The sequence below is a fragment of the Corvus hawaiiensis genome, chromosome 24, assembly GCF_020740725.1.
Source record: "Corvus hawaiiensis isolate bCorHaw1 chromosome 24, bCorHaw1.pri.cur, whole genome shotgun sequence".
In the NCBI taxonomy this organism is placed as follows: Eukaryota; Metazoa; Chordata; class Aves; order Passeriformes; family Corvidae; genus Corvus; species Corvus hawaiiensis.
Genome location: NC_063236.1, coordinates 6,202,197 through 6,228,752, shown reverse-complemented (window position 1 = coordinate 6,228,752; position 26,556 = coordinate 6,202,197). Strand labels below are relative to the sequence as shown.

General features: G+C 61.2%; 1 protein-coding gene across 5 annotated transcripts in view; it reads left to right on the top strand.

The window, feature by feature from the left end:
- Nucleotides 1-805: 805 nt before the first annotated feature.
- The window catches only part of KIF21B (kinesin family member 21B), a 46,954-nt gene continuing 21,203 nt past the window's right edge, over nucleotides 806-26,556 (top strand). For all 5 annotated transcript variants that reach the window (XR_007208134.1, XM_048327951.1, XM_048327949.1 and 2 more), the window contains exons 1-16: nucleotides 806-889; nucleotides 16,272-16,494; nucleotides 16,843-17,025; nucleotides 19,106-19,255; nucleotides 19,485-19,619; nucleotides 19,950-20,117; nucleotides 20,603-20,718; nucleotides 21,273-21,468; nucleotides 22,419-22,608; nucleotides 22,719-22,782; nucleotides 23,598-23,822; nucleotides 24,068-24,149; nucleotides 24,626-24,743; nucleotides 25,038-25,229; nucleotides 25,798-25,997; nucleotides 26,152-26,259. Coding sequence is in view for 4 of the 5 variants with exons in the window: in XM_048327951.1 (XP_048183908.1) it covers nucleotides 852-889; nucleotides 16,272-16,494; nucleotides 16,843-17,025; nucleotides 19,106-19,255; nucleotides 19,485-19,619; nucleotides 19,950-20,117; nucleotides 20,603-20,718; nucleotides 21,273-21,468; nucleotides 22,419-22,608; nucleotides 22,719-22,782; nucleotides 23,598-23,822; nucleotides 24,068-24,149; nucleotides 24,626-24,743; nucleotides 25,038-25,229; nucleotides 25,798-25,997; nucleotides 26,152-26,259 (2,388 nt within the window). In the remaining variant the exon portion in view is untranslated. The remainder of the gene's footprint in view (nucleotides 890-16,271; nucleotides 16,495-16,842; nucleotides 17,026-19,105; nucleotides 19,256-19,484; nucleotides 19,620-19,949; nucleotides 20,118-20,602; nucleotides 20,719-21,272; nucleotides 21,469-22,418; nucleotides 22,609-22,718; nucleotides 22,783-23,597; nucleotides 23,823-24,067; nucleotides 24,150-24,625; nucleotides 24,744-25,037; nucleotides 25,230-25,797; nucleotides 25,998-26,151; nucleotides 26,260-26,556) is intronic.

The window sequence follows — 26,556 nt, the reverse complement described above, 5'->3', positions numbered from 1 at the left end:
TCAGGAAAGCCGTAAGCTCCTTCAGCTCCCCAGTGCTTGCCCGTCTCCAGTCCTGCTCCCTGATGGCCTCTGGATGTGTCTCCCTCACCAGCCTCCCAGGACCAGCTCCTAGGATGGAGCCAATGGCCCTGTGGGCACGGCTCTGTGGGCAGTGCCCTGAGCTGTGTGGGACCCCAGCCCCGCAGTACGGACTGTGCACGCTGGAGAGCCGTACTGGCACCTGGCCACCATCCTGCCGTGCCACCGGCCCCATGCCCTGTCCTCTTAGGAATGACCCTCACCACAGCCTTGCACAGCCCAGACGGTTACCAGACCCCCGGCCCAGGGGCTCTGTCCGGAGCACTGAGCTCACCCCCGCCCTGCTTTGTATCCTGCTGCTCCATGGTGCCACCCCCAACACCACACAGAGGGGACGGGATCCACCGGAGCCAAGGAGGTGTCTGAGTGATGCCAACCACGGGGAAACACGCCATTCGGTACAGCCCGGAACAGCCCTCAGTACAGCCCCGGTACAGCTCCGGTAAATCCCAGAAGAGCCCGGAGCAGCGCAGGCGGCGGTGGGGCCGCGGGCCTGGCAGGGGGCAGCACGGAATGACGAGTGTGAGTGAGCGTGAGTGAGTGCGAGTGCCAGCTGTGTCCGTGTGTCCGTGTGTCCGTGTGTCCGTGCGCGCGCCTCCCCCCTCCGAGCGCGATCCCGCTCCCTCCGCCCCGTGCCCGCGCTCCGGCTCTGGGGGCGTGGCCCGGACCGGCCCCGCCCCGCACCTGGCCCGGCCCCGCCCCGCCCGCGGCCCCGCCCCTCCCGCCCCGCGGATGCTCCGGGGCAGCGGCGGCCGCGGTGCCGGCGCGGGGCCATGGCGGCCCCGGACAGCTGCGTGAAGGTGGCCGTGAGGTGAGCGCGGGGATCGCTGCTTCCGGCGGGGGAGGGCCGAGCGTCCTGGGGGGGGGCGCGCACGGAGCGCGGTGCGCCCGGGACCGATGCCGAAAGGCGAGGCGGGCGCTGCAGCTGCGGGTGCGAGCGGGGGTTGGTGGGTGCCCGCTCGGCTCTGAGCCCCCCCAGGGCAGTGAGACCCCGCCGAGCCGGTCTCTGCCGCACCCCCCGCGCCCTCCGCCGCTCTCCTCCCCACCCCCCGCTCGCCGCCGTTTCGGGATGTGTCCCCCCTCTCCCCACCGGCTCCGGCGCCGCGCAGCCCCGCACTGCTCTCCCTCCACCCACCCCCACCGCCCGCCATCCCCCGTGGCCGGCGGAGGGCGAGGCCGGGAGCCCCCGGCTTCTCCACCTGCAGAGCCGGCTGGCGCCCAGCCTGGGCAGTTCCCGGCTGCTGCGCGGGTGGCTTTGGCCGTCCGAAGTGTCACCAGGATGCCGGCGGTTGTGGGGGCTCCCTGCCCGCCCCCCCCCCCCCCCCCCCCCGCTGGGTGGTGGGAAACGATGCGGTATCTCGGTGTCCTTTGTGCTGGGAACAATGCGCCTGCAGACCCGCACCTCACAGAGGAGCTGCTGGCTGCCTCTGAGCCCGCCGGGGCTCGGGGGGCTGCGGGAGCTCGGGGGGCGTGGGCCGGGCGAGGCCGAGCCCCGCAGGAACGGGTGACACCCCCCAGTGTCACCCTCGTCTTTGTGAGCGCCATGCCCGGGCCGGTGCGTGCCGTACGGGCGGAGGGGCTCTGCCGCTCCCTGCCCCTCGGGAGGAAGGAGTCCCCGGGGAAGGAGGGGATCTGAATCCCACGGAGCGGGATTCCGGCAATTGCGGATTCCGGCAATGCCGGACCCTGCCCGGACCGGGACCCTGTCGCGGCAGAGCCGCCGTCACGCGGGGGAAGGGACCGGCCGGTCCCCGCTCACCCCGTGCCTGTGCCGGGGCAGTCGCATCTGCCGCGCCCGTGGCGTGGGAGCAGGTCGGACCCCGCGGGAGCCCGGCCCCGCAGCCCGTCCCACCCGGCCGGGCACGCCGTGCCTCCCCCCGTCTGTCCCCGGTTTCCCCGGCACGGGCAGGAGAGGGCTGGTGGCTGCGGGGACTGCGCGGGGCTCGGAGGGCACTGCCCGCGCCCTGCCTGGTCGGAGCGGGAGCACAAAAGATGCTGCTGGTGCAGCGGCAGTGATGGAGGGAGAGCGGGTGGGTGTGGGGCTGTGTGTGCGTGTGCACGCCGATGTGCAGGGCTGTGTGCGTGTGCACGCGTGTGTGTGCACCACCACACCTCCCGGCCCCCCTGCCCTTCCAGTCCGCTCGCCCTGGGAGCAGCCGGAGGGGATTTTTTTGCCATTCTCCTCTCGAGAGGCCGAGGGTCGAGGCCGGGCTTTGGCTGTGAAGGATGGGGGAGCTGCAGGAGTGACGGCAGCTCCTGCTGCGGCTGCTGCTGGGGTGCCTGCACAGGGGCAGGGAGGGCTGTGCCAAGATCGAGTGGCTGTGCCAGGACACTGACCTGGGAACCGAGTTAATGCCGTCGCTGGGGGTGGAGATTTCCTCCTGGCCAGACTCTTCCCGTCTCCATCCTGCATTCTCTCGAGATGATGCCTTTTAACATCATCCTGGAGATGGGGTGGGTGCCCCGCGGGATGGCGGCTGTGGAGTCGTTTCTGCTGGGCTCTCCTAATCCCTCAGGTCCCTTCCAGCAGTGGGGTCCTGGGCTGGCTGGTGCTGGGGCAGGGGATCGCAGCCGGGAGGCGACTGGGGTATGCAGCATTGCAGTGGGGCTGGAGTGGTCATGGTGAGGAACCAGGGAGGGGGGAGAGGTCCAACCCTCTTCCACCCCTCCCTTGAGGGAGTGAGCCAACATCCCGCTCAGTGCAGCTGGTGAGAGCTGGGCAGATGGGGGGATGTGGTGGTGGAGGTGAGTCGGGAGGACAAAGGAGCAAGGCTGGGAACAAGGAGGGTGCAAAACAAAGCCGTCAGGTCGCCATGCAGCAAGGTGGCTCTGATGCTGAGCTGAGTGTGCAAGGGCTGAACTGTTCTCCCTGCAGACCACCCACCTTTTCTGCCACAGCAGCCCCGGGGGGCTGGGGCTGGATCCCCTCCTGTCCTGGACTTGGGGGAGAGCGAGGTTTTCCTTTGTCAGTGCTGGTGACACCCTGCTGGTGGAGCAGCCAGGCTGCAGGATTCTCTAAGACCCTTGAAGTAAACCTGCCCCAGATCCCACCTCTCTCAGCCATCAGAGCATGGGGGGGATTGAATGTTTCTGGGATGCAGCAGGACACGGATCAAAGCTCCCCTTTTGTCCCTTGTTAATAACATGAATGGGCCAGCTGTGCTGTTTCTTTGGGGTCTCTGTGTCTGTGCTGCTGGTGGGAGCAAGGTGGGACCTGGGGAAGAGCCAAGGACACTGGGAAGTGTTGGTGGACACTGGGTGGTGTTGGTGGAATGCACTGTTATTTGCTGGGGTCAAACAGCTGGGGATGATCCAGCTGATGTCAAGAGGTGCCAGAGCCATCAGGACCCATCTCTGTGGTCCCACAGAGCCCTTAGGGTGGGAGGAGTAGGGACAGTTGAACAGAGATGCTGGATCTGTGTGCCCCAGTTCCTGCTGATTGTCTTGGTGTGGCAGGGGAAGGCAGGAGCGATGCTGTGGTGTTTCACTCTCAGCCTTACAGGCTCCCATCTTCTCCTCGAGGCCCTCATCTGCCCCATTTGTGCTGGGCTCCAAAGAACCCGGGTGCTGAGCCCCCAGTTGTGCTGCGGGGACATTATTTAGGCTTCCCACGTGCTGGGAGGGAAATGGCCGGTACCTGCGGCAGCGCTGCTGTCAGCAGAAGGAAATGCAGGCCCAGCAGCTCCTCTTGGCTCAGGGGCTGATTTGTTCCTATACCTTGTACCTGCAGCTCAGACCTGCACTGTCTGCAAGGACAGGGCTGGATCCTGCCCCGGCCCTTGCCCTCCCTGCCAGCAGGGTCTGCCTTTGCTTGCCCCTTACCCCCAAGTGTGGCTTGTGGCTCCACGGGTGGGGAAGGACCAGCAGGGCCGAGCTGGCACCGCAGTCAGGCCGTGCCCGCGTGCCCTGCGCCAGGGCAGCGGCCTCAGCAGGAAGCTGCGTCCTGCCAGAATGGTGCTGAGCAGGGCCTGGGGGCCACCCCTCCTCAGACAGCAGCCGCTGCTTCCTTCTTGGAGGTGACCTTCAAGCGGGTGGCTGCAATGCAGCCAGCGCCGCAGCTCCCCACTCCTGCCCTCTGTCTAGGAGCACAGCCTTGGTTTGAGGCTTGGGACAGAAATTTGAGGTTTGTGCCTTGAGGTTCGGCAGCCCCTCTCGCCACAGCCCCCTCCAAGACTGCAGACAGGTGCTGCAGCTCCTGCAGCCACAGTGAGCCGGGGAGTGCGACTCGCTGTGCTGGCTGCAGGAAGCAGAGCTCAGCCCAGTAGTTTTGCAGTGTCAGGAAGGGCTGATGGCATGTATTGACCCCAGAAACCATTAAACTCCTTGGCTGGAGGCCTGAGTGGCCTGGCTGGCTGCAGAGCTGCTCCCTGAGGGCACCTCCAAACTGGCAGGCTCGTCGGAGAGAGACAGGGGCATCCCCTGTGCCAGAGCTGCCCCTGGCACTGAGCATGCCTGGCCCACTGCAGAGACGCAGGAAACGGAGCTTGTGAAATTGGGGAAGGAAGTTGAGTCGTATTTCAAGTTTATTTAAACTCTGCAACCTCCAGTGCTCTGCTGCTCTCGCAGACGCCCCTGCTGCGATGCTCTGTGGTCCACGCCAACATCCCGGTGCTGGCTCATGCCTCGGGGAGTGACTCCCAGCTCCTCCTCGGAGTCCCCCCTCCCCTCATCATCGGGTACCCCTGGGAGTGCTTCGGCCAAGTGGCTGAGCTGGCAAAGGCCTGGTGGTGGGATCAGCTGGGCTCCAGCCCTGCCAGGGTCCTGGCATCTCTACTGCCACACGGCTGGGGCTCTCTGCCTGCTGGGATGCTTTCTGTGAATCCAAAGTGTCTGGAACCAGCTGGGGTCAGTCCCCGAGGAAGTGAAGTTGTAGCCCTTCCACATCAGCTCTCTGGGATGGATTTGGGTCCAGCTGGAAAGGTGGTATGAACCCAACTCGTGCCAGTGTCTGTGCTGCCCAAGGGCTCCAGTGGGGAGAGGGAGGCTGCAGCCCTGGTACCTGCTGCCCACCGTCACCTGCTGCTGCTGCTGTAGCTTGGAGCCCCTTTGTGTGGTCCTGGGGGGCACTGTCTCCTGCCAGCTTTGCTGGTGTGGGGCTGGCTTTGCTCAGCTGTCACAGGGCCGTGCAGGGAGAGATAAGGCAATCAATTCTACCCCAAGGCATGGGATGTGACTGTCTCCTGGAGGGGGAGGGGTAGGGAAGGGGAAGGGGGGAGGGGAGCAGCCCATCCTGGTGTTGGGCACAGCCCTGGGGTGCTCTGTCTCCCGTCTGCAGGGTCAGGGGGCAGCCCTGATCCCCGGAAGGAAAGATCTCAGGAGGCTGCTGTATCCTCAGGGTGCTGGGCTGGCAGACCACCGGTGTGGGCGCCCCAGCCCCTTTCTCTCCACCCTTTGCACCTACTGAGGGCAACTCAGCCCTGGCAGCGGCCCCTGCCCCATTCTGTGACTGTTTTGCTGCTGGGCTGAACCCACCCAGAGGAGCTGCTGCTCTTTGCTTTCGCTTTGTGGGTTCCCAGCCTGCTGTGGCTCGGGGCTGCTGTTCAGAGAGCGGCGAGGCAGCGGCTGCCCAGCCTGGAGGGAGGTGTCGGGGACCGCGGAGGGCAGGGACTGCCCGGGCTCTGGGGCAGTGCTGAGCCCAGGTGTGTGGGTGCAGGGCGTTCTGTGCCTGGCTTCAATCAGGCTCTCAATCGGCTTTTACAGCGGAAATGTCAGAAAGGGGATGGGGACGGTGCGAGGGGGGAGCAGGGCTGCGCCCCGCGGTCCCGCCGGATGCGCCATCGCCCACAGCAAAGCTGCTTGGGGAGGCTTTTGGTGCCTGCACACATCACCCATCGGCAGGGGATTTAACTGAGCACCGTGGAGCCTCAGGAGCTTGGGAGGCCAGGGCCTCCCAAGGATCAGCCAGAGGACGGAGCCAGCTGCTGCCTCAGCAGTGAAATTGGAGGCAGGAGAAAATTGCAGATGAAGCCCCAAACAAAGCTGTCAGGAACATGGCTCCTGGCCCCAGGAGAGGGAAGGTGATAGCCCCTGCGAGCCCGATGTGAACCACGGAGCCAGGCCTGGCCAGTGGCTGTACTGCTGTTCCCGCTGGGGGTGGGGGGCTGGCCCCGGTGGTCCCACAGGGCTATTTCCTGCTGGAGGCTGTCAAAACACTCCGTGCCACTGGTTAAACAGCCGCCAGATTTGGGATGTGGTGGATTGTGAGGGCAGCTGCCGCTGGGATCTGCTGCAGGAGATCAGTCTGCAGGGGGTGACTCTGCACCCTGGTCAGCTGCTGATGGGTTTTACTTTGCCTTGGTGGAAGGGACAGTGACTGGCCACCTGCCCACCACCCCTTCCCTCTCTGGGCAGAGCAGGAGCCGGTCCAGTGCTGCCCTGGTACGTGCTTGTGTCCCCACTGGCACCGCACTGCTGTGTGAGTGGAGGCTGCCTCACCTTGCCTGGAGTCTGTCCCTCTCCATACGGATGCCGTACAGTCATTACCCCCATTGCCAAGTGAGGCTTCAGAGCCGGGCCCGAGGACCTGGGGATTCCAGTGCAGTCCCTTTCCCTGCTCTGCAGCTCCTTGGAGCCTGACGTGGGTGGGGATGATTTCTTGTCACAGCTTGCTGTAGTGGAGCCTGGTGCCAAGCTCCCCGTCCATGGTCCACCTGCCCCATGTAACTGTGTGGGGCTGTGGACACCTTCCTGCCCACTGCCTGTGTCTGAATTTGGCAGAGTGAGGTGTCTCCATCCCTGCTCTGGTCTGGGATGCTGGCTGATGCTGGCAGGGAGCTGAACTGCTGCTTCTCCTCTTCCTCTAAGCCTTCAAGCACTGAGTTCCCTGGCCCAGCGCTGCAGGGCTGGAAAGCACAACCCAGCCCCTCCATGGGGGAGGGGGTCTCTGGGTCCGTGGTGCTGAGGTCTCTGCTCATCCATTATCTCAGGCTGCACCTCCCTGAGGGAGACATTAGGTCAAAACATTCCCTGTTCCTTGCCCAGGTGAGGGACTGGGTTTGCTCCTGGGTGCTTCACAGCATCTCCCATCCTGCTGGCCAAGGGCTTGGCGTTTATTTGTATTTTGGGGAGGGGTTGGAGAGGCACCTCTTTTGTGCCATCTACTTCTGCGTCTTGTGGGCAAGACAAGCAAATTTGCTCTGGCGTTCCCCGTGGGCTGTGGTATCTTCTGCCAAGGTCAGGTTGTTGTTTCCCAGTGGCAGTCAGAGTGCACTGGGGGCTGCCAGCGTGCTGGCTTTAGGGCAGCCTGATCTCCAGTATGGGCACACCATACTGGTACTGGGGTGGAAGTGGGACGTGGGGACCTTGCAGGGGCACCTGGGGAAGGGCGAGATCCTGTGGATGTGATTCACTGACTTGGGAGGAAATGGGAGCCTCAGTACTGGGGTGCAGAGCTGGGTGGGGAAATGTGTCCGTCTGTCTCCACAGGGATGTCTGTGCTTCGCAGGATCAGGCTGATGGCCGATCAGGCCCAGGGTCTACCGGTGAACAATGGTTTCCTTTTAACTCCCTGTTAATTGCTGATACTGCTGCTGAGCCAGTGGTTTTGGGGCCGTTCCTGCATGGCTGGAGGGGAGTGGGGGCCCTGCTGGGGCATGTGTCACATCGTGTGTGCTGTCACACGTGTGTTTCCCACCCCACCTGGGGTCTTGTGACACTCCACCCCTTTACAGGTGACTGTCCTGGGTCTGTTGTTTGCAAACATCCTCGTGGTGCTCCCCTTGGGAGGAGCTGGAGGTATCATCAGTCACTTATGGGGCTGAAGGTGGAGTCCAGGGAGATCCCAAACTGGGCTGGCTCCTGCTCCCCTCTGGGCTGAGCAGAGAACGATCCCGTGCATCCCCTGGCCCCTGCTGGTCCATGCCTGCTGCCAAGGGCTGGGTGTCCCCAGTGCTGGCCTGTGCAGGCAGCACATCCCTCATCCCTGCGCCACGATGGGTTCAGCGCAGAGCAGATGGTGCAGCTCAGAGCCTCGTGCTCCTGCCAGAGCTAATGAGCAGCACATGCTGCCTGCCAGGGCCTGATTTAAAGGTTTCCCTAAGCCTGGGAAAGTCTGGAGTGGTAGGATTAGGGGGAGCCCCAGGGGGCTCTGGGGTCCAAGGCAGCGGGGCTTGCCCTGCAGGGGAGCAGGCTGGGTGGCATTGGGATGGCTTCCTTGGGGGATGGATGTGGTGTGGAGGCATGTCCCCCCTTTGAGCTGTGCCCAGTGGGCCTCTGGGTGCACCCCAGCTCTATGGGGTGTCCCCAGGCTGCCCAGTGCTGATCCAGTCGTGCTGGCTGTGGCACCCCCTGCCTCGGTAGGGTCTGATGGGGACACACAGTGGCATGGGGGGCTCTGTGCTGTGCTTGCTTCTGCTGGGAGGTGCCTGGCTTTATCTCTTAATTGGACCGTTTGCTGACCAGACCTGGCAGTCTCTGGGGAGCCTGATTCAATTTTCTCTGATTGCTGAGCCACTTCCCTGCCGTGGTAATTAAATGCTGAACTTTGTCTTGGTTTGTGTCCAACATAACCTGTGTGCAGAGAGCCAGCCCTTGGCAGCCAGCGCTCCCCCGGGCCCCCATGCTCAGGGGGAATGGGGCTGGGAGATCCTTCCCCAGGCAAGGGGGAAGATTCCCCCATGGGGTCTGGGCCTGGGGAGCCACTGGTGAGGGCAGGCAGCCCCAGGCATGCTTGCTGTGTTGGCCTGGAGATGTGGGAAAACCTGGAGAACGTTGTTCTGATCCTGCCCTGGGGAGCTGCTTGGCCAAGCTGAGTGCCCCCACACTGCCGTGCTGCACCCCATGTACCACACCCCACCTCACCTGCTGGGTCTGTGGTGCCTGGGCTGTCCAAGACCCATGAGATGTCCTGGAAGAGCATCAGAGGATGTAAGAGCTGCTCCTCCTGGCTGACCTGGGCTGCTTGGTGGGATTGACAGGGCAGCAGCAAAGCGTGGGGGGCAGGCTTGGGGCAGAGGAGAGTGAGGTGCACGGGGAGCTGTGTGCAGGGCTGGGCTGCTGGGCTGGTGCTGCTGCAGCTCTGAGCTGGGGAGGCTGGAGGGAGCCGGTGGCAGAGGGAGCAGAGATGGGGCATGGGAGGAGTGGGGATGGGAGCAGGGCAAGCAGAGGGGATGTGGGCGTGCGAGCAGGGTCGTGTGGGGAGGGGAAATGGGGTGAATGCAGATGATGTGGGGAGTGGGGTGAGCACAGGTGATGTGGGAACAGAGAAGGGAGCAGAATGCGTGCAGGCAGTGCGGGGAGAAGAGCCAGGTGCTGTCTGGGCTTGCCCAGCCCAGCTGTTCTGACAGGCTCACAGAGCTGGGCTGTGCCCTGGTGGGGTCTGCCAGCTCCAGCCTCTGCCAGCCCACGGCAGCTGGTGCCTGTGGCTGGGTGAGGGGCAGTGCTTCCCCAGCATCGCAGTGGGCAGCCTTGCCCCTCTGCAGGCAAAGTGGACAAGAGGTCGTGGCTATGAGCATCTGGGGCCTGGCACAGAGAGGGAAAGTCCCGTGGAGCTCTTCCACCCATCACTCTCCAGCTCTCTGGCTCTGCTCCCTGGGCAGCCAGCCCTTCCTGGCTGGGCAGCCTCCTTGGGAGGGAAGAGGAACAGCTCTTTGTAGGGTTTGCAGGCGGCTTGCAGAGAGGTCTCGGAGGGACAGGAACTCTTTGTGACCCCCCCAGTCTGTGAGCAGCTGCCCTACAGACCCCTGACAGCGCTGGGAAATGTTGGAAGGTGTGTGTTCTCAGGTTCCCTGGAAGGTGCAACAGCCCCTGTGTGACGTGGGTGATCCTGGGTGATGGGTCTGGGTCCCTCTGTCTCTGTGCCAGGGCAGCTGTGTCCCAGCAGGATGGCATGGCCTGGCATGATGCCTTTTCCTGGTCTTAAAATCAAGAGGCATACACGGTTAGAAGGGGAAAAGGGATTTTACCTTGGTATTTATTTTTAAGGATCCTTAGATGCACACATCCAGGTCATGTGCATCGAGATGCACTCCGCCGAGTCTGTCTCTGTGTCTCTGTCTCTCTTCCCCTCCCAACATTGGGTATAACATTATAGATTTTACTAATTAGCATATCTATCAAAGATTCCCCAATGAGAGGCTCAAGTGAGCCCCCCCTCCCCAAGGAACCTTCCCCTGGATGGTTCTATCTTGGTTTACAGTGTGTGTTCTGGAGAGGACCTTGGGGTCTGGGGCACACTGATCCTCAGCTACGAAGCTTCTAAAATGTTGAGTCTCTTAGCTTGACAAACAAGTCCAAGAATGTAGGCAAAAAGCACTGAGAGTACAGAAGTTGTAAAAAGGTATAACAGGGGTATAAAAGAAAAGGCAAAAATCTTCATGGCATCAGCATGTGCCCACAGGCAGTTTGATGGGGTGCACCTGTCATGGCTCTGGCTCTGTGCTGGAGGGCTGTGGGAGGGTGCTGCCATGGTTTTGGCAAAGTGCTGGGGGCCAAGGATGCTCCGAGCCCCTTGGGGCTGCCATGGTGGTGGGCTGGGAGACAGGAAGGTGAGGCAGTTGGGTGAGGAGGACATGAACCCAGCAGTCCCCGTCAGCCAAACTGTGCTGTCCCCTGCGAGGAGACAGCCTCCCTTCGGAGTGCAGGAGGCTGGTGGTGTGTGCAGCCCTGCAGTGGGGACACTGGCTGTGCCTGGTGTGGTCAACCCCATCCCCTGGCCTCTTGTAGGGCTTGAGATGCTGGGATGGGCAGCTCCCTCCCCGGGAGGCTGTGCCTGCTGCGATCAGGGACCCCAGGCTGACCCTGCCTGTGGAGCTGCCTCACAGTGCCCACCTGGCACTTGGCTCCCAGCCCCTCCTCCGCTCCCCCAGGCCTGGCACAGGGCAGCGGTGCAGAACAGCTCACCCTTTGTGCCTGCCGAAGCTCCTGCCCCTCAGCTCCTGCTCCTCGGGGTGCAGGACCCGCTCCCCGCCCTCTTCCCAGATGCTCGGTCTCCCTGGCAGCTCAGCCATGGAGACAGCGCTTTCAGAGCCTGCCAGCCTGGCAGGGATGGGAAGGGGAGCAGTGGAGACGCTCCAGCCGAGGTCCCCTTTGTGTGTGTCCCTGTGTGGCTGCGGCTCTCCTGGCACGCACAGCACAGCTCGTGCTGATGGCTGTGGATGCTGAGGCTGGATCAGGCTCCTGCTGAGATGCCCAGCGGGAGCTGCTGGCTGGGGAGGGATTTTCTGCACCCCCACCTGCTCCTCTGTGTGCTCATCCATCCACCTCCTGCCTGGGGGACAGGGTGCCTGGGAAGGTTTTCCTGGCAGGAGCATTTGGCTGGGAGCGTGCAGCTCTGTCCTGGCTCTCCATTCCTTGTCACCGTCCCTTCGGGGGGAGCTGAGGGGGTGGGGGTTGGTGTGGCTGAGGTCCTGCTGGCTCTCTCCTTCCTGGGGTGCTGCCTGTGCTGAGGCCGGTGTGTTCATGTGGGCAGGAGGGAGATGAGCACTGAGCACCTTGCTGGCCTCAGGACAGGCTGTATCCTCCCCACAGCCACTTAGGGCACAAGTGGTCACCAGTGCCAGTGTGGGGCTGGCTGGGCACGGACTGGCTGGGAGAGCTGGGGCTTGGGTCACTCCTGCCAAGCTGGAGGGTGGAAGGCAGCACCTCACTGGTTAATTAACTGCTGGTTAATTTTGGCTGCGCTTGGCAGCGAGGTTCCTAAGGGCCACATAACCACGGGAGCCTGTGCCATGGACCCTCAGGAGGGCAGCAAGGCTCTCGGTGGGTGTCGCAGTCCTGTAGGCCAGGGCACCCCAATGCGTTTGGCTCTGCTGTGGGTCCCATTGGTTGGCACAAGCTGTGCTCAGGGCTGGGGGCTCATGACTGGGTGTGGAGCAGGTTGGCTGGCGGGTGAGGGAGCATCTCCATCACTCACAGGTTTGACCCTGACAGCATCACACCCGGTTCTTCTGGACCTATGAACAGACAGCATGTGGCCAGGATCTTCTTTGGTGTGGCAGGGACAAGGAGTGCCAGAACACACTCAAATGGTGACTTTATGGCCACCAAAGTTGCTCATCTGTGGGAGAACACGGGAAACTGAGGCAGAGGATGGCAGCACTGCAACCTCCCACAGTGTCACCAGCAGGGGTTGAAAACAGGGCCAAGGAGAGAGCCCGGGCTGGCTCTGTAGGTGGTTGTCATGTTTGGCTGGAAAGCTGCTGGCAGGAAAGGACCTGGGGGATGCTGGTCAGTGGTGGCTGAACATGAGCCCAGGTGTTCCCAGGTGGCCAAGAAGGTGACCTGGCTTGTACCAGCCTTAGGACTCATCCCTCTGAGCTGGGCACTGCTGAGGCACCTCCATTCCTGAGGGCAGCCTTGGAACCCTCACAAGAAAGAGACTGAGGGGCTGGAGAAGGGGCATGTCCAGAGAAATGAATGGGGCTAGAAAAGGGTCTGGAGCACTGGGAGGGACTGAGGGAACTGGGCGGGCTCAGCCTGGAGAAAAGGAGGGTCAGAGGGGACCTTCTTGCTCTCTATAACTCCCTGACAGGAGCATGGAGCCGGGTTGAGCTCTGCTCCCAGGTAAAAAGTGACAGGACAAGAGGAAACGGCCTCAAGTTGTCCTGGGGAGGTTTAGGTTGGATATAGGGAAAAATTTCTTCCCTGAAAGGGTGGTCAGGCACAGGGTGCCCAGGGCAGTGGTGGAGTCGCCATCCCTGAGAGTGTCCAAAAGATGTGTGGGTGTGGCACCAGGGGACGTGGGTTAGTGGTGAGTATGGCAGAGCTGGGGGAATGGTTGGACTCAATGATCTTAGAGAACTTTTTCAACCTAAACAATTCCATGATTCCATGTTTGGAGGAGGTGTCATGGTGCCTGGGCATGACTTGGAACTGCATGTGAACACCTCCCTAACCCAACCAGAGTCTCATGTTGCCCAGTGCCCAGCCTGGTGGGCTTCCTGAGAGGGCAGGGGTGCCACACTCTGGTACAGGAGAGCTGGGCCAGTTGCACACTGGGGAGCAGGAGGAGCAGCTGCACTGGCCTAGAGAAACCCTCTGAGATGTCTCCTGGTGGCCACATAAGACCCCCATGATGCTTTGTGATGTCTCTGTGCTTTCCCACACGAGTTTTGGCAGCTGGTGCCTGTCCTTGCTCTCTTGCTCCACTCATCCCACTCTCATAGCAGAGTCTGTAGTATTTGTCCACCAGCTGGCAGCAGCTCCCAGGGACATCCCTGGGTGATGCTCGGGCAATTGCCTGAAGAGCAAGACCTTCTTGGGGGGGTTCCTGCATCTCCCATGCCTCTCGTGCTGGGGAGCCAGGACAGGATGGCATGGGGGAGCACTCCGGGTATTGGCACACTGGGTCCTCTCCAGCCCCACAGGTCCCCTGGCTGGGAGAGCCAGGGTGAGGAATGGGTCTCTTGGGTGCTTGGAGCTGGTTGGGCAGTGAGGTTTGGGGAATGGGAGTGGGGCAGATGTTGGTGTATGGACACTGGAACAGCCCAGCATGGCCAGGCTCAAAGTGAGTTCCTAAATGCCCTGTGGAAAATTCATGTGTGCACACCCCTCCAGTGCTGCTTCTCATGCTGCTGCAAACCCTCCTTGCAGGTATTTAACCCTCTGGAGGGAGTGGAGGGAGAATGGAGAGACAAAGAAATATTTTGCTGAAAACCTGCTCTCTTTTCTCCTGACAGGAAAAAAATTCCCAAACGTATTGTAGCTCCAGTTGGTTCCTCTGCCCATTCCCTGGGGCCGCAGTTGCTGTGCATGTCTAGGGTGGGGATGGGGGAAGCACATCATCTTGTTCCAAAAGTAATTAAAGTCAGGGATAATTTTTCTGGAGGAGGGTGGAACCCTGGGAAGGCGACAGGAACGAGTCTGGGACTGAGCACATCAGAAGCTGCTTTTTATTGTGGCTGCTGAGCTAAATATATCCACAGAGGCACAGAGCTGTTCCCATGCCTCTGCTGTGAGGGGGTGAGGGGGTGCCTGTGCACTGCCTGCCCTGCCAGGGACACCCTGTGCCCCCAAACACAGCCCAGGGGTTGGGCCCTCCTGGGCTTTGTGTGCCACTGGCTGGGTGGGTGAGGAGTGGTGACTCAGGCGTGGAGCTGTGCCAGGGCAGGGTCAGGCTGGAGATCAGGGAAAGGTTCTTTCCCCGAGGGTGCTGGGCACTGCCCAGGCTCCCCAGGGAATGAATGGGCACAGCCCCAAGGCTGCCAGAGCTCCAGGAGCGTTTGGACAGCGCTGCCAGGGATGCCCAGGGTGGGATTTGGGGCTGTCTGCAGGGCCAGGGGTTGGACTGGGTGATCCTGGTGGGTCCTTTCCAGCTCAGGAGATTCCATGATTCTGAGTCCCAATCCACACAGCAGCTGCTCAGGTCTCGATGTGGCTTGCCAGGGATGTGGTTTGAAGGAATTAATAGCTGTGTTTATGGAGCACCCGGGGACGAGAGCTGTGCAGTCATTAGCACTAATGAGAACTATTTGCATGGTGCTTGGCTCCAGACTCCTTTCTCCATGAGTCCCCTGGGAGCCCCCAGCTTCCTGCAGCCAGTGCATCCACCGACAGCCCTGAAGAGGAGCAGTGTCAGTGCAGGTCCAGCTGCTCCGCTCCCACGTTCTCGGGCAGGGGCTGAGTGCCGTGGGTGGGATGCGATGGGTGGCTCACGCTCTCTGCCCAAGCCAGGAGCCAGCGCAGCCTCGCCTGTCGCGATCCCATCGTCGAGTCCATGGCTGGGGACAGCTGTTGGGCTGGGCAGGGGTTTGGTTCAAATGGTGGGGACTGTCTTGTCATGTGTCTGCATTTTGCATTTCAAGCCTTTGTAGCTGCGGTTTGATGTGTCTGCGTCGGCAGCGAGCGGGGCTGTGCTGTGGCCTAGCTGCCTGACTGTGCCCCGGTCCCTGACGGGGCTGCTGCGATGCCATGGCCTGTGCCCAGCCCCTCTGCGATGCCATGGCCTGTGCCCAGCCCCTCTTTGATGCCGTGGCCCGTGTCTGTGCCCAGCCCTGCTGTGATCCCGTGGCCCGTGTCTGTGCCCAGCCCCTCTTTGATGCCATGGCCCGAGTCTGTGCCCAGCCCCTCTTTGATGCCGTGGCCCGTGTCTGTGCCCAGCCCCTCTGTGATCCCATGGCCCGTGTCTGTGCCCAGCCCCTCTTTGATGCCATGGCCCGTGTCTGTGCCCAGCCCTGCTGCGATCCCGTGGCCCGTGTCTGTGCCCAGCCCTGCTGCAATGCCGTGGCCCGTGTCTGTGCCCAGCCCCTCTTTCTTTGATGCCATGGCCCGTGTCTGTGCCTGCCGGGGGCATTGGGGTGCATGAGCCAGCACAGGCGTGGGGGCTGCCTGGCCCGGGCTGGTGGTCCAGGGGCAGTTTTGGGTGCAGGCAGTGTGTTGCTACCGGTTCTGTGCCCAGCCCTGCCTGTCACCTCAGGAGTGGAGGTGTCTGCTGGTAGTTCTGGGATGTGTCAATCTCTGTTCTCAGCTACAAAGAGGTCAGGGTGATGGCTGGCTGCAGGAGCTGAGGCTTCCCCTGCCCTGTATGCTCCATGTTGCAGGCAGAGGTGCTGCCTGTGCCCTGCCTGCATGAGCCATGTTTCCAGCAGAGATTGGAGAATGTCTTGAGCTGGAGGGGACCCACAAGGTTCACTGATTCCAACCCCTGGCCCTGCACAGACACCCCAACAATCCCACCCTAGGCATCCCTGGGAGCGGTGTCCAAACACTCCTGGAGCTCTGGCAGCCTCGGGGCCGTGCCCATTCATTCCCTGGGGAGCCTGGGCAGTGCCCAGCAGCCTCTGGGGGAAGAACCTTTCCCTGATCTCCAGCCTGACCCTGCCCTGGCACAGCTCCAGCTGTTACACTGGGTCCTGTCCCTGTCACAGAGAGCAGAGATTGGAGCTGCTCCTTGTGGGGAAGCTGCAGAGCTCGATAAGGTCTGACCTCATGGTGCTTTTATCCAGTCTGAACAAGCCAAGTGACCTCAGCTGCTTCTCATATGGTTCCTCAAGGCCCTTCGCCGTTCTCCTGTCCCTCCTTTGGACACTCTCTAATACCTTTATGTCTTTCTTACACTGCAGTGCCCAAAACTGCACACAGCGCTCAAGGTGAGGCTGTGCCAGTGCAGAGCAGTGGGGAACAGTCTTTTGCCTCCAGTTGTGCTGGACTAGACACACTCTAGGACACGGCACCAGCATGGGCTGTGTTCGCATCCTCAGGACCAGACTGGTGTCCCCCAAGGCTGGGCTGCCCTCAGCCTGCTTCTCTTCCCATAGGATCCGTCCGCAGCTGCCCAAAGAGAAGATAGAGGGATGTCACATCTGTACCTCAGTGACACCTGGCGAGCCCCAGGTGCTGCTGGGCAAGGACAAGGCCTTCACCTATGACTTTGTCTTTGACCTGGACACATGGCAGGAGCGGATCTACACGACCTGTATGGGGAAGCTCATCGAGGGCTGCTTCGAGGGCTACAATGCCACTGTGCTGGCCTACGGGCAGGTACAGGCCCTGCCCGCTCTGAGGGCTCTGCCCCCAGTGTTGGGCTCTCCAGCAGCACTGGGGATACTGGGAGGGCACCTGCAGAGGTTGAGGAAGGTGCAGGGTGTGTGAGATCCTGGGTATGGAGAGAACAGAGCTGCCCCTGGTTGGGTGAGAGCTGGGGCAGGGGTGGCACTGGGTGGGAAGAGGCAGGGCTGGGACGGGAATGTGGGAGCTGATGTGTTGCTGGGGGTCACGGTGGCTCAGTGAGGGTGTTTGGGGAGCCTAAAGGAGCAGGGGGAGAATGTGGGGTGCATTGAGCTGAGCCTGGGAGGGCCCAATCAGCTGCCCCTCTCTGTCTCTGCACAGACTGGCGCAGGGAAGACGTACACCATGGGCACCGGCTTCGACATGAGCATCTCCGAGGAGGAGCAGGGCATCATCCCGCGGGCCATCAGCCACCTCTTCAGCGGCATCGAGGAGCGCAAGCGAGCGGCCCAGAGCCAGGGCGTGGCAGCACCCGAGTTCAAAGTCAGCGCCCAGTTCCTGGAGGTGGGTGGTGGGAGGTCTGGGGGACACCCTGCCCCGTCCTTGCTCCTCTCCCATGCTTTGGGTGCCTTGAGATCTCCGTGCCCTGACTGCTTCCCGACAGAGCTGGAGCCCTCAGTGGGCATGGGACTGGGGATGTGTGCTGGTGCCGTGGAGACTCGAAGCACCTCGATGTTGTTGGCCTCACGATGGCTGCAAACTGGGTGGAGGGAGCTCCCACCATGGGAAGGGTCTTATGGCTTGATTCCCTGGTGATCCAGGGGCTCTGGGCTGTCCTGCCCCTGTTTGAGGTCAAGGATAGCAGGATACCTGCTACCTTGGACCAGAGTTGCCAGTGAAACAGGAAGAGGAGAAGGTGCCACTCTTGGTGGGGTTGTGAGAAGGACTGTGCTATTTTCCATGTCCTTTGTTGCATCTCTGACATTGAGAATGCATCCTCTCCTGCCTCTGTCCTGGCTTCTCCTATTCAAAAGCCCCTTCTGTTAACGGCTTCATTCCCTGGAGAAGTTTGTCCTGGGAAGCCCATGGACCTCGTGTGTTGGCAGCGTTTTTCTTGGGGTTGCTCCTGGGCTGAAAGAGCCAAGAGATGCAGGTGGGAACTGGTTGAAGGCCCCAGTGAGAAAGCACAGGGTGATGTTGAGCAAAGCTGAGCTCCCAAGCAAGCTTCATCTGGTTGAGGTTGTGACCTGGGATGCGCCCAGAGGAGATGGGCAGGGAGGGACCCCGTGCTGTGATCTCGCCTCCAGGTGGCTTTCTTGGCCATCACATCTTGGTGTCTTCAGATGCTGATGGCTTGGAGAGGGCCCAAAGTCACCTCCTTGCTGGGGAAATCCTTCCCACTTATGTCTCCATCTGCAGAGCCCCTGTTAGCTCCTGTGGTGCTGTTGCGTCCTCCCATTCCCATCACTTGGCCTAGCCAAGCTCCTGGTTGCCTTCCCAGTTCTGCTCAGCTCATGGGGCTTCTCTTCAGGGATCCTGTGTGCTGGGATGGAAATGGGGGCAGTTTCCTGCCTGTCCTGAAGTCCTGCATGGATAAAGCAGCACATGGCCTCATCAGCCACTGGTCACCAACCCTCCTGTCCTGGCAGGGGCACAGGACTTGTTCTGGCTGATCCCTGTCTTGTGACTGTGCTCCTGAGAGCAGGCTCTGGGAGGTTTAAACCTTTGAGGAGCCTGGTGGCACCTGGGGCAGCCAGGGACGGATTAGCCTGATCCGTTCTGCTGGCCAGGCACCTGCAGTCCTCGGGTGACCCAGCACTCTGCACTGGGGTGGGGGTACAAGAGGGTGACATGGAATGGTGATAGTGGGGGGACAGATGGGCAGGGGTGTCCCTCCACCTCAGGCTGAGAGAGGATGCTGCAGAGTTGAGATAAGGATGGAGTCAGCTCTGGGGCAGCAGGGTTTTCCTGCTTGTTCAGCACTCCCTGGTCCCCCTTATCCCCTTTCCACTTGACAGATGACTTCAAGGAGCTGTGATGAGAGGGGTTTCACTGGCTCCTGTGGCCAGGTGAGCCAGGAAGGTCAGGGGGATGTGTAGCTCCTGGGTGTCTGCTCAGTGGATAGGCCAGGGATTGGACAGGGTTGGGCTGTGGAAACCAACCCAGACTGCAGCTCAGGGCTTTGCATGGCGGGTTCTGGAGCCCCAGTCTGGTGAGGAGTGGCTAAGGGAACTGTGGGGCTCAGCCTGGAGAAGAGGAGGCTCAGGGAGGACCTTCTCTCTCTCTACAGCTTCCTGACAGGAGGGTGGGGGGCCAAGCGGGGGTTGAGCTCTGCTCCCAGGGAACAGGGACAGGACAAGAGGAAACGGCCTCAAGCTGTGCCAGTTGAGGGCTTTTCCAGTCTGAAGGGTTCCATGACTCTGTGCATCATCTCCTCTCTGCATGCACATGCTTGTGCCTCCTCTCCTACACCTGCACACACCCTAGCTCCCTGCTCAGCCTTGCACACGCGTGTGAGCACACGAGCATCCCCAGCTGTGGGGGGAGTGGCAGCAGGGTGCCAGAGGGCAGCTCCTGCCAGTGCCAGGCTTGAGCAGCCTCGTGCTTCCTCTGCTCACCCCACGCCCACTGCTGCCCCGCTCAGCTCTACAACGAGGAGATCCTGGACCTGTTCGACAGCACCCGCGACCCTGATGCGCGGCACCGCAAATCCAACATCAAAATCCACGAGGATGCCAGCGGAAGCATCTACACCACGGGGGTCACGTCACGCCTCATCAGCTCCCAGGATGAGGTGGGTGCAGGGGGGGCAGACACAGGGCAGGGGTGGCAGCTGGCTGCCCCTGGCCAGGGATGTGCTACGTGGGGACAGCTTGGTGGGGGGAGATCTCTCCCAGGATGGGACGGTGCAGTCCTGGGGGTGTTCTGGAAAAGGTCAGTGTGCCCACTGAGCTGCACAGGGTTTGTCCTGACTCACCAGAAGGGTGCTTTAAGGTTTCCTTCCCTGCCTGGTGTCATTGTAGCTGATCCAGTGCCTAAAACAAGGAGCTCTTTCCCGCACCACTGCCAGCACCCAGATGAACGTGCAGAGCTCCCGGTCCCATGCCATCTTCACCATTCACCTGTGCCAGACGAGAGTGTGTGCCCGCCCAGAGCTGGTGAGATGTGGTCCTGCCTCATGGCCAGGCTGTTCCTGGGTTCCATATCCAAGTGATGCATGAAGTTCCCTTGGGAAGGGGAGAGGGTTTGAAGTCTGGTGAAGAGAAGCAGGGATTTTTCTGTCTTCTTTCCAGTCACGGCCAGCATTAGGATTTAATGGGAGCTGAGGGTGGCTCAGAGCAAGCTGCTCTTGGGATCCTGTCCCCATCTCTGAGGGGCTGGATACGGAGGGGGAATGCTCAGACTCTCATTGACATCTGAGTGAAGCCAGGGGAGCTTCTGCCTGCTCCAGTCTGGGGTGGTGACCCCTCGTGTGTCCCTGGCTGCAGGTGAATGGGGAGGTGAGCAGCCTTCTGGATGGATCCCAACCCGCCACTGAGTACGAGACCTTGACAGCCAAGTTTCACTTCGTGGACCTGGCTGGCTCGGAGAGGCTGAAGCGGACGGGTGCCACTGGCGAGAGGGCAAAGGAAGGGATCTCCATCAACTGCGGGCTGGTACGGCACCAGGCTGCACGGGGTAGGGCCAGTGGCAAGGCAAGGCCTGCCAGGGAAAGCCTGTGATACTTCTGGGTCTTGCTCGGAGCTACCATGGGCTGTTGGGGTGCTGCTGTCTTGGCTGGGGTTCGTGCTGCCCGTGCCTGATGGCAGGAGTGTGCACAGTGCCAGCGGTGAGAGCACAGCTCTGCTGCCGAAGGAGACGTGTGCTGTGGGGAGGGGCGCAGCTGGGCACAGTGGTGCAGGTCCCAAAAGGGTGAGATCTGCTAATCAGAGCTACAAAACCAACCCTGGGGCTTGATGCTGCTTCTCAGTGCAGCATGGGAGAGAGGCACAGCCCAGGCTAAGGGAAGACCAGTGCCTGCCCCTTGTGCAACCCAAACCTGTGCTGCAGTGTGTGCCCCAGGCCTGACGTGCTGGCTACCTGGCAGCTGTATCCTCAGCCAGGGCTGAATCTGGGGGGGGGCTTCCCTCTGTGTTGGTAGCTGGCCTTGGGGAATGTCATCAGTGCCCTCGGAGACCAGAGCAAGAAGGTTGTGCACGTGCCCTACCGCGACTCCAAGCTCACCCGCCTGCTGCAGGACTCCCTCGGGGGCAACAGGTAAGGGGGTCCCAGGTGGGGGCTGAGCTTGGGGTGAGGGCTGCTGGGGCTGTCCCTCTGCAGATGGGGCTGAGGGGCTCTGGAGCTGTGTAGGAGCTGTCTCAGGGCTCCAGGGGCTGCTCGGTGGGGAAGGGATGCCTTCTCCCAGGCACGGCATGACTTTGCAGATGTAAAGATTGTGGCTCCTCACCAGCCTTAGGCGCAATTAGCAGCTTTGGCAGAATCAGGTGGTGCAAAATCCTCCTGAGCCCTCGCAGATCTGGGACTTGGCAAGTGGTTGTGCCCAGCATGGGACTGAATTCCCTGCCTCTCCTGCAGAGAGGGAGGCACTGAGGGAGGGCTGCCTTTGCTCAGCGCTGTGTGATGTGCTTGAGGGGCCCTGTGAGTTCTCTGGCCCTGGGAGGGATGAACCCAGTTCGTAGCTTGTTTTAAAACACAGAAGGGCCCAGGATGGGTGTCTGGGGCGTGTGTTCTGTGCTGGCTCCTGGGTTTCCACCTGCTGGGTTGCCGAACAGCGCAGGGACTTTCTCTCACCCTGCCCTTGCACCCCCAAGCCAAACCATCATGATCGCCTGCGTGAGCCCCTCTGACCGGGATTTCATGGAGACCCTGAACACGCTCAAGTACGCGAACCGGGCCCGCAACATCAAGAACAAAGTGGTGGTGAACCAGGACAAGACGAGCCAGCAGATCAGCGCCCTGCGGGCTGAGATCGCCCGGCTGCAGATGGAGCTGATGGAGTACAAGGCAGTGAGTGGCCCCGTGTCCTGCTGTGACCCTGGCCAGCAAGGGAACCCCGTGCAGCCAGCTGTTCACTGCCCCCCAGTGGGATGGGGGAGAGAATTCCAAGAGGAGCAGGGAGAAAACTCGTTGGCTCAGATACAGTTTAAGAAGTAAAGCAAGCCAAGGAACTCATTGCCCATGTCCCATCACAGGGAGGTGTTCAGCCATCCCCAGCCCAGCAGGGCTCTGTCAAGTGTAACAGTGACTCGGGACAACACTGCAGGCACCCCCTGTTTCTTCTTCCTACCTCCAGCTTTATATGCTGAGCATGACATCCCATGGTTTGGGATATCCCTGTGGTGAGTGGGGGACAGCTGTCCTGGATGTGTTCCCCCAGCTCCTTGTGCACCCCTGGCCCAACGCTGGTGGGTCAGGGTGAGGGGCGGAACAGCCCCTGGTGCTGTGCAAGCCCTGCTCAGCAGGAGCTAAATCATCCCTGTGGGATCAGTGCTGTTTTCAGCACAGATCCCAGACACAGCACCATGCAAAGCTGCTGGGAGGAAAATTAGCTCCACCAAAGGCAAACCCAGCTGATGGAGTGACCCTGGTGAGGAGGCAGAGATGCATGCAGAAAGCCCCCTCCTTGTGTTTGAATTGGGGCAGGGTTAGTGGGACAGACCCTCCTGCCTCCCATCCCCTGCCCCTCTGCATAGGAGTCACTGCTAGGAGGAGTCAGGAGGCTTAAGAAACAGGGTCCCAGCTCCTGCCTGTCAAGGCGGGACCTTGGCCAGGTTTTGGGGGTGGTAAGGCAGGGAGAAGCCCTGAAGCATCTCTCACCCTCTGCCTGCTCAGCTCGGACTTCCCTGGTCCCTCGGTTTGTCCCTGCTTTCATGTCTGGGCTTGCCGCAGGGCTGCAGTGCTGGGTCTCCGTGTCCCAGCTTGCCCTGCACTCAGGGCCTTCCCTCCTGTCCCCACAGGGCAAGCGGGTGATCGGGGAGGATGGCGCAGAGGGCTACAGTGACCTGTTCCGTGAGAACGCCATGCTGCAGAAGGAGAACAGCGCCCTGCGCATGAGGGTGAAGGCCATGCAGGAGGCCATCGATGCCATCAACAGCAGGGTCACCTACCTCATGAGCCAGGAGGCCAACCTGATGCTGGCCAAAGCAGGTGAGGCTGGGCTGGTGTGTGGCATGGTGGGTCAGCCCAGGCAGCAGCTGGGACGGGGGCTGTGGTACAGCTGTGCCTGCCTCCATCCCCCTGTGCCTCTGCCGCTGCAGGTGATGGCAACGAAGCCATCGGCACCCTCATCCAGAACTACATCCGTGAGATTGAGGAGCTGAGGTGAGTGGGCACACTGGGGTCCTGGTGCCAGGGGCTGGGGCTGGGTGGCTCACACAGCTCAGTGCCTCCAGCGTTGCTGGGGTGAACTGTAAGCCTCGTGGAACAGCAGCTGCTGGCACTGCTGCTATACAGTGTTGAAGGAGGCCCGGCCTTGGTGCCAGGCAGTGCTTTGGCCATTGTTGTCCTTGGTGTGGGCACTGATAGAGGGGGAGGTCCTGTTTGGAGTGCCTGGGGTCTTCCAGGGACTGCTGCCTCCCAAAGTTGGGTCCATCCCAGTCTCTTGCACGATCCTGGTACCCTGTCTGGCAGCATTGTGGCTTTCTGAGCCATCATTAGCAGGAATGGCTTAGTAGTGACTCTGTCCCTGGCTGACACCATCCAAGCACATCATGGTCAGCCTGTAGAAGACTCTGGGGAGATCTTAGAGCCCCTTCCACTGCCTAAAGGAGGCTTATGAGAAAGAGGGAGAGTGCTGGATTTTTTTTTTACATGGACAGATAGTGATAGGACAAGGGGAAATGGCTTTAAACTAAAAGTGGAGAGATTTAGGTTAGAAGTTAGGAAGAAATTCTTCTCTGTGAGAGTGGTGAGGCAATGGCACAGTTGTGGTTATCCCATCCCTGCAAGTGGATGGAGCTTGGAGCAACCTGGTCTAGTGGAAGGTGTCCCTGCCCACAGCAGGGCTGTGGAATGAGGCGAGGTTTAAGGTCCCCTCCAACCCAATTTATTCTGTGATTCTAAACTCAGGCAAGATCCCCCCCTCTAGGGGCAGTGGGATGGCCCCTCTTTGACTACTCCCTGTTTCCACTCCCTAGGACAAAGCTCCTGGAGAGCGAGTCCATGAATGAGTCCCTGCGCCGCAGCCTCTCGCGCGTCTCTGCCCGGCCCCCCTACTCCATGGGCTCCTCGCCGGCCGCTGGCCTGGCTGGTCTGTGCAGCCCCGCGGCCCCGCTGGAGACAGAGGCCTCTGATGTCCTCCGAAGGGCCAAGCAGGACCTGGAGCGCCTGAAAAAGAAGGAGCGGCGGCAGCAGAGGAAGAGGTGACGGCGGCTGCTGCTGGGGAGGGGGAGCTGAGCGCCGGTCTGTCCCTGTGGGGTTGGGTATGCTGCTTCCCCGCACGCCTGGGCTCCCCTCCCAGCCCTGCCTTGCCCTTGGTCTCCTTTTCACCCATCACATAATTCCAGAGGCTCTTTTCCCCAAAAGCAGCAGGGAGGGTGGTCCCGGCAGAAGCTGTTTCTGGCCTCTCCCATGCTGGGACTCACCAGGCCCCCTCTGCTCCCCCCAGCCCAGAGAAGGAGGCATTTAAGAAGCGGCAGAAGCTGCAGCAGGACAACGGGGAGGAGACGGATGAGAACGAGGTCGAAGAGGTGAGTGGGCATCATGCTCACACTGCGGGGCTGCCTGGGTGTGGAGCACTGTAATTGCCACACGTGGGACAGGGACCAAGCTGGGCCTGGCCCTGAAGTGGCCTGGAAGGGTCGTTTTGCTGAGGACTCTGTGCTGGAGCAGGGGGAAGTTGGATACTCCCCAGTCAGCCCTGCTGTAGGAGTCCACATTTTTGGGGGCTTGGTTTCAATCAGCATAGATGAAGAGGGGTCAGGCTGCTCAGCTGGGAAGGGATGGATGCAAGAATGGATGGGTCAAATTGCTGCTCCTCTCAATGGTGTGTGCTGGGGGTCCAGAAATGGTGCTGCAGCCCCTGGGCATCCTGTGTGGGAGGCTGGGTACCACTTGTGGGGCTGTGGCTCATTGCTGTAGGGTGAGCTCAGGTTTGAGGGAGGGAGAAGCTGTGGGGAGAGGGACAGGCCCTCCTGCTCGCTGAGATTAGGCACTCATTTTGTAGGAGGAGGAAGAACAGGATGAGAGTGGCTGTGAGGAAGAGGATGGGCGCGAGGATGAAGATGAGGACTCGGGCAGTGAAGAGAGCCTGGTGGACTCAGACTCGGATGCAGAGGAGAAGGGTAAAGTGCAGATCTGCACACAGCTGTGGGCATGGGGGGGCATTTGCTGGTATCTCTGGCAATGAGCTCTGCTCTCTTGGCAAGGCAGAGTTCACCAAAACACCCCAGCCACGTCTGCCCTGTGGGACTTGCAAGAGCCCCAGGGTTGCTGCAGTGCTCTTTGGGGTGCTGCTGCTCCCCAGCAGCGTGGGCTGCCATCAGCCGCTCTGCCCTCTCTGTGTGCTGTGACTCAGTGGGGCCATGGAAGTGATGCTCCCCCATCCCTCCCAGCCTGACTTTCTCCTCTGCCTCCAGCTGTGAATTTCCAGGCCGACCTGGCAGATCTGACCTGTGAGATTGAGATCAAGCAGAAGCTGATTGATGAGCTGGAGAACAGCCAGCGGCGTTTGCAGACCCTCAAGCACCAGTATGAGGAGAAGCTGATCCTACTGCAGAACAAGATTCGGGACACGCAGCTGGAGCGGGACCGGGTCCTGCAAAACCTCAGTGAGAACCGCCTCACCCGTGGGATCCCATCCCCAGTTCCAGCTCGAGCCCAGCTAACTCTAAGTCAAAGCATCCACCCCTGGCTCTGGTAGAGCTTTGTCATCCCCCTGCCTCTACTTGAATCCCTGGCACCCCCAAGGCTCTGCTTGTTTTGCCATGGGAGCAGCATCAGTCAGCTGCACAGCTCTGGACCCTGCTGCTGCTGGAGAAGGATGGCGAGGCAAAGCCTCTCCCAGCCTGGAGCACCACTTCATGAGCTGTGGGGACTCCTGGGGAAACTGAGGGGCTGAGGGGCAAAAGACCCAGTGGCATGGCTGATCTCCAGGCTTACATAGGGTCACCCATATATATGGCTGTGGGTCTCAGTCTGCAGCTCTGCTCAGCCCAGCCGCTGTGTCTTCTCTCTGTGCTGAGCTCCTCCAGTGGGTATTCCCAGGCAGACCCCAGTTCACAATGGGGTGAGGGTGGCTCTGATGGGACAGGGAGGGACACAGTGCCTGGTGCCTCCAGGCAGGGTACGTGGGTGCAGGAGGATCCTGGGGTGCATGGCCCTCTCCTCACCCGCCAGGCACCATGGAGTGCTACACGGAGGAGAAAGCCAACAAGATCAAAGCAGACTATGAGAAGCGGCTGAAGGAGATGAACCGGGACCTGCAGAAGCTCCAGGCGGCCCAGAAGGAGCATGCTCGCCTGCTCAAGAACCAGTCCCGCTATGAGCGGGAGCTGCGGAAGCTGCAGGCAGAAGTGGCTGAGATGAAGAAGGCAAAGGTACCTGGATGCTCCAGGGCAGGGAGGAATCACCTGGACGAGCCCGGCTCTCCGCTTGGAGTAATGTTCCCCGCTCTGGTGGCAAGTGCAGAGCGTGTCTGCTGGGCGGGTGGGTGCCCCAGGGCAGTGGCACACACGGGACCCTCCGTTGCAGGTGGCGCTGATGAAGCAGATGCGGGAGGAGCAGCAGCGGAGGCGGCTGGCGGAGACCAAGAGGAACCGGGAGATCGCGCAGCTCAAGAAGGAGCAGCGCCGGCAGGAGGTGAGAGCCTGGCTGGCCACATGCCGCCCATGGCCCCGTGCAGGGGCTGGCCTGGCTGGGGACGGGGTGTTTGTCCTGCTCTGGCACTCCAGGGGCTCACAGGTACCTCGAAGCTTGGTGCCCTGCTGCGCTCGTGGCCTCACTGGAGCCTGCACAGTCCTAGCAGAGCACAGCTGGGTGAACGGTTCCCAAAGGCTTCCCACAGCTCCTGTTGCAGTTGTGGGGGAGGCTGTGGGAGGGGGGATGTCCAACCAGAGCCAGCTCAAGGCTGGGAGCCTGCTCGTTGTTAGAATCAGA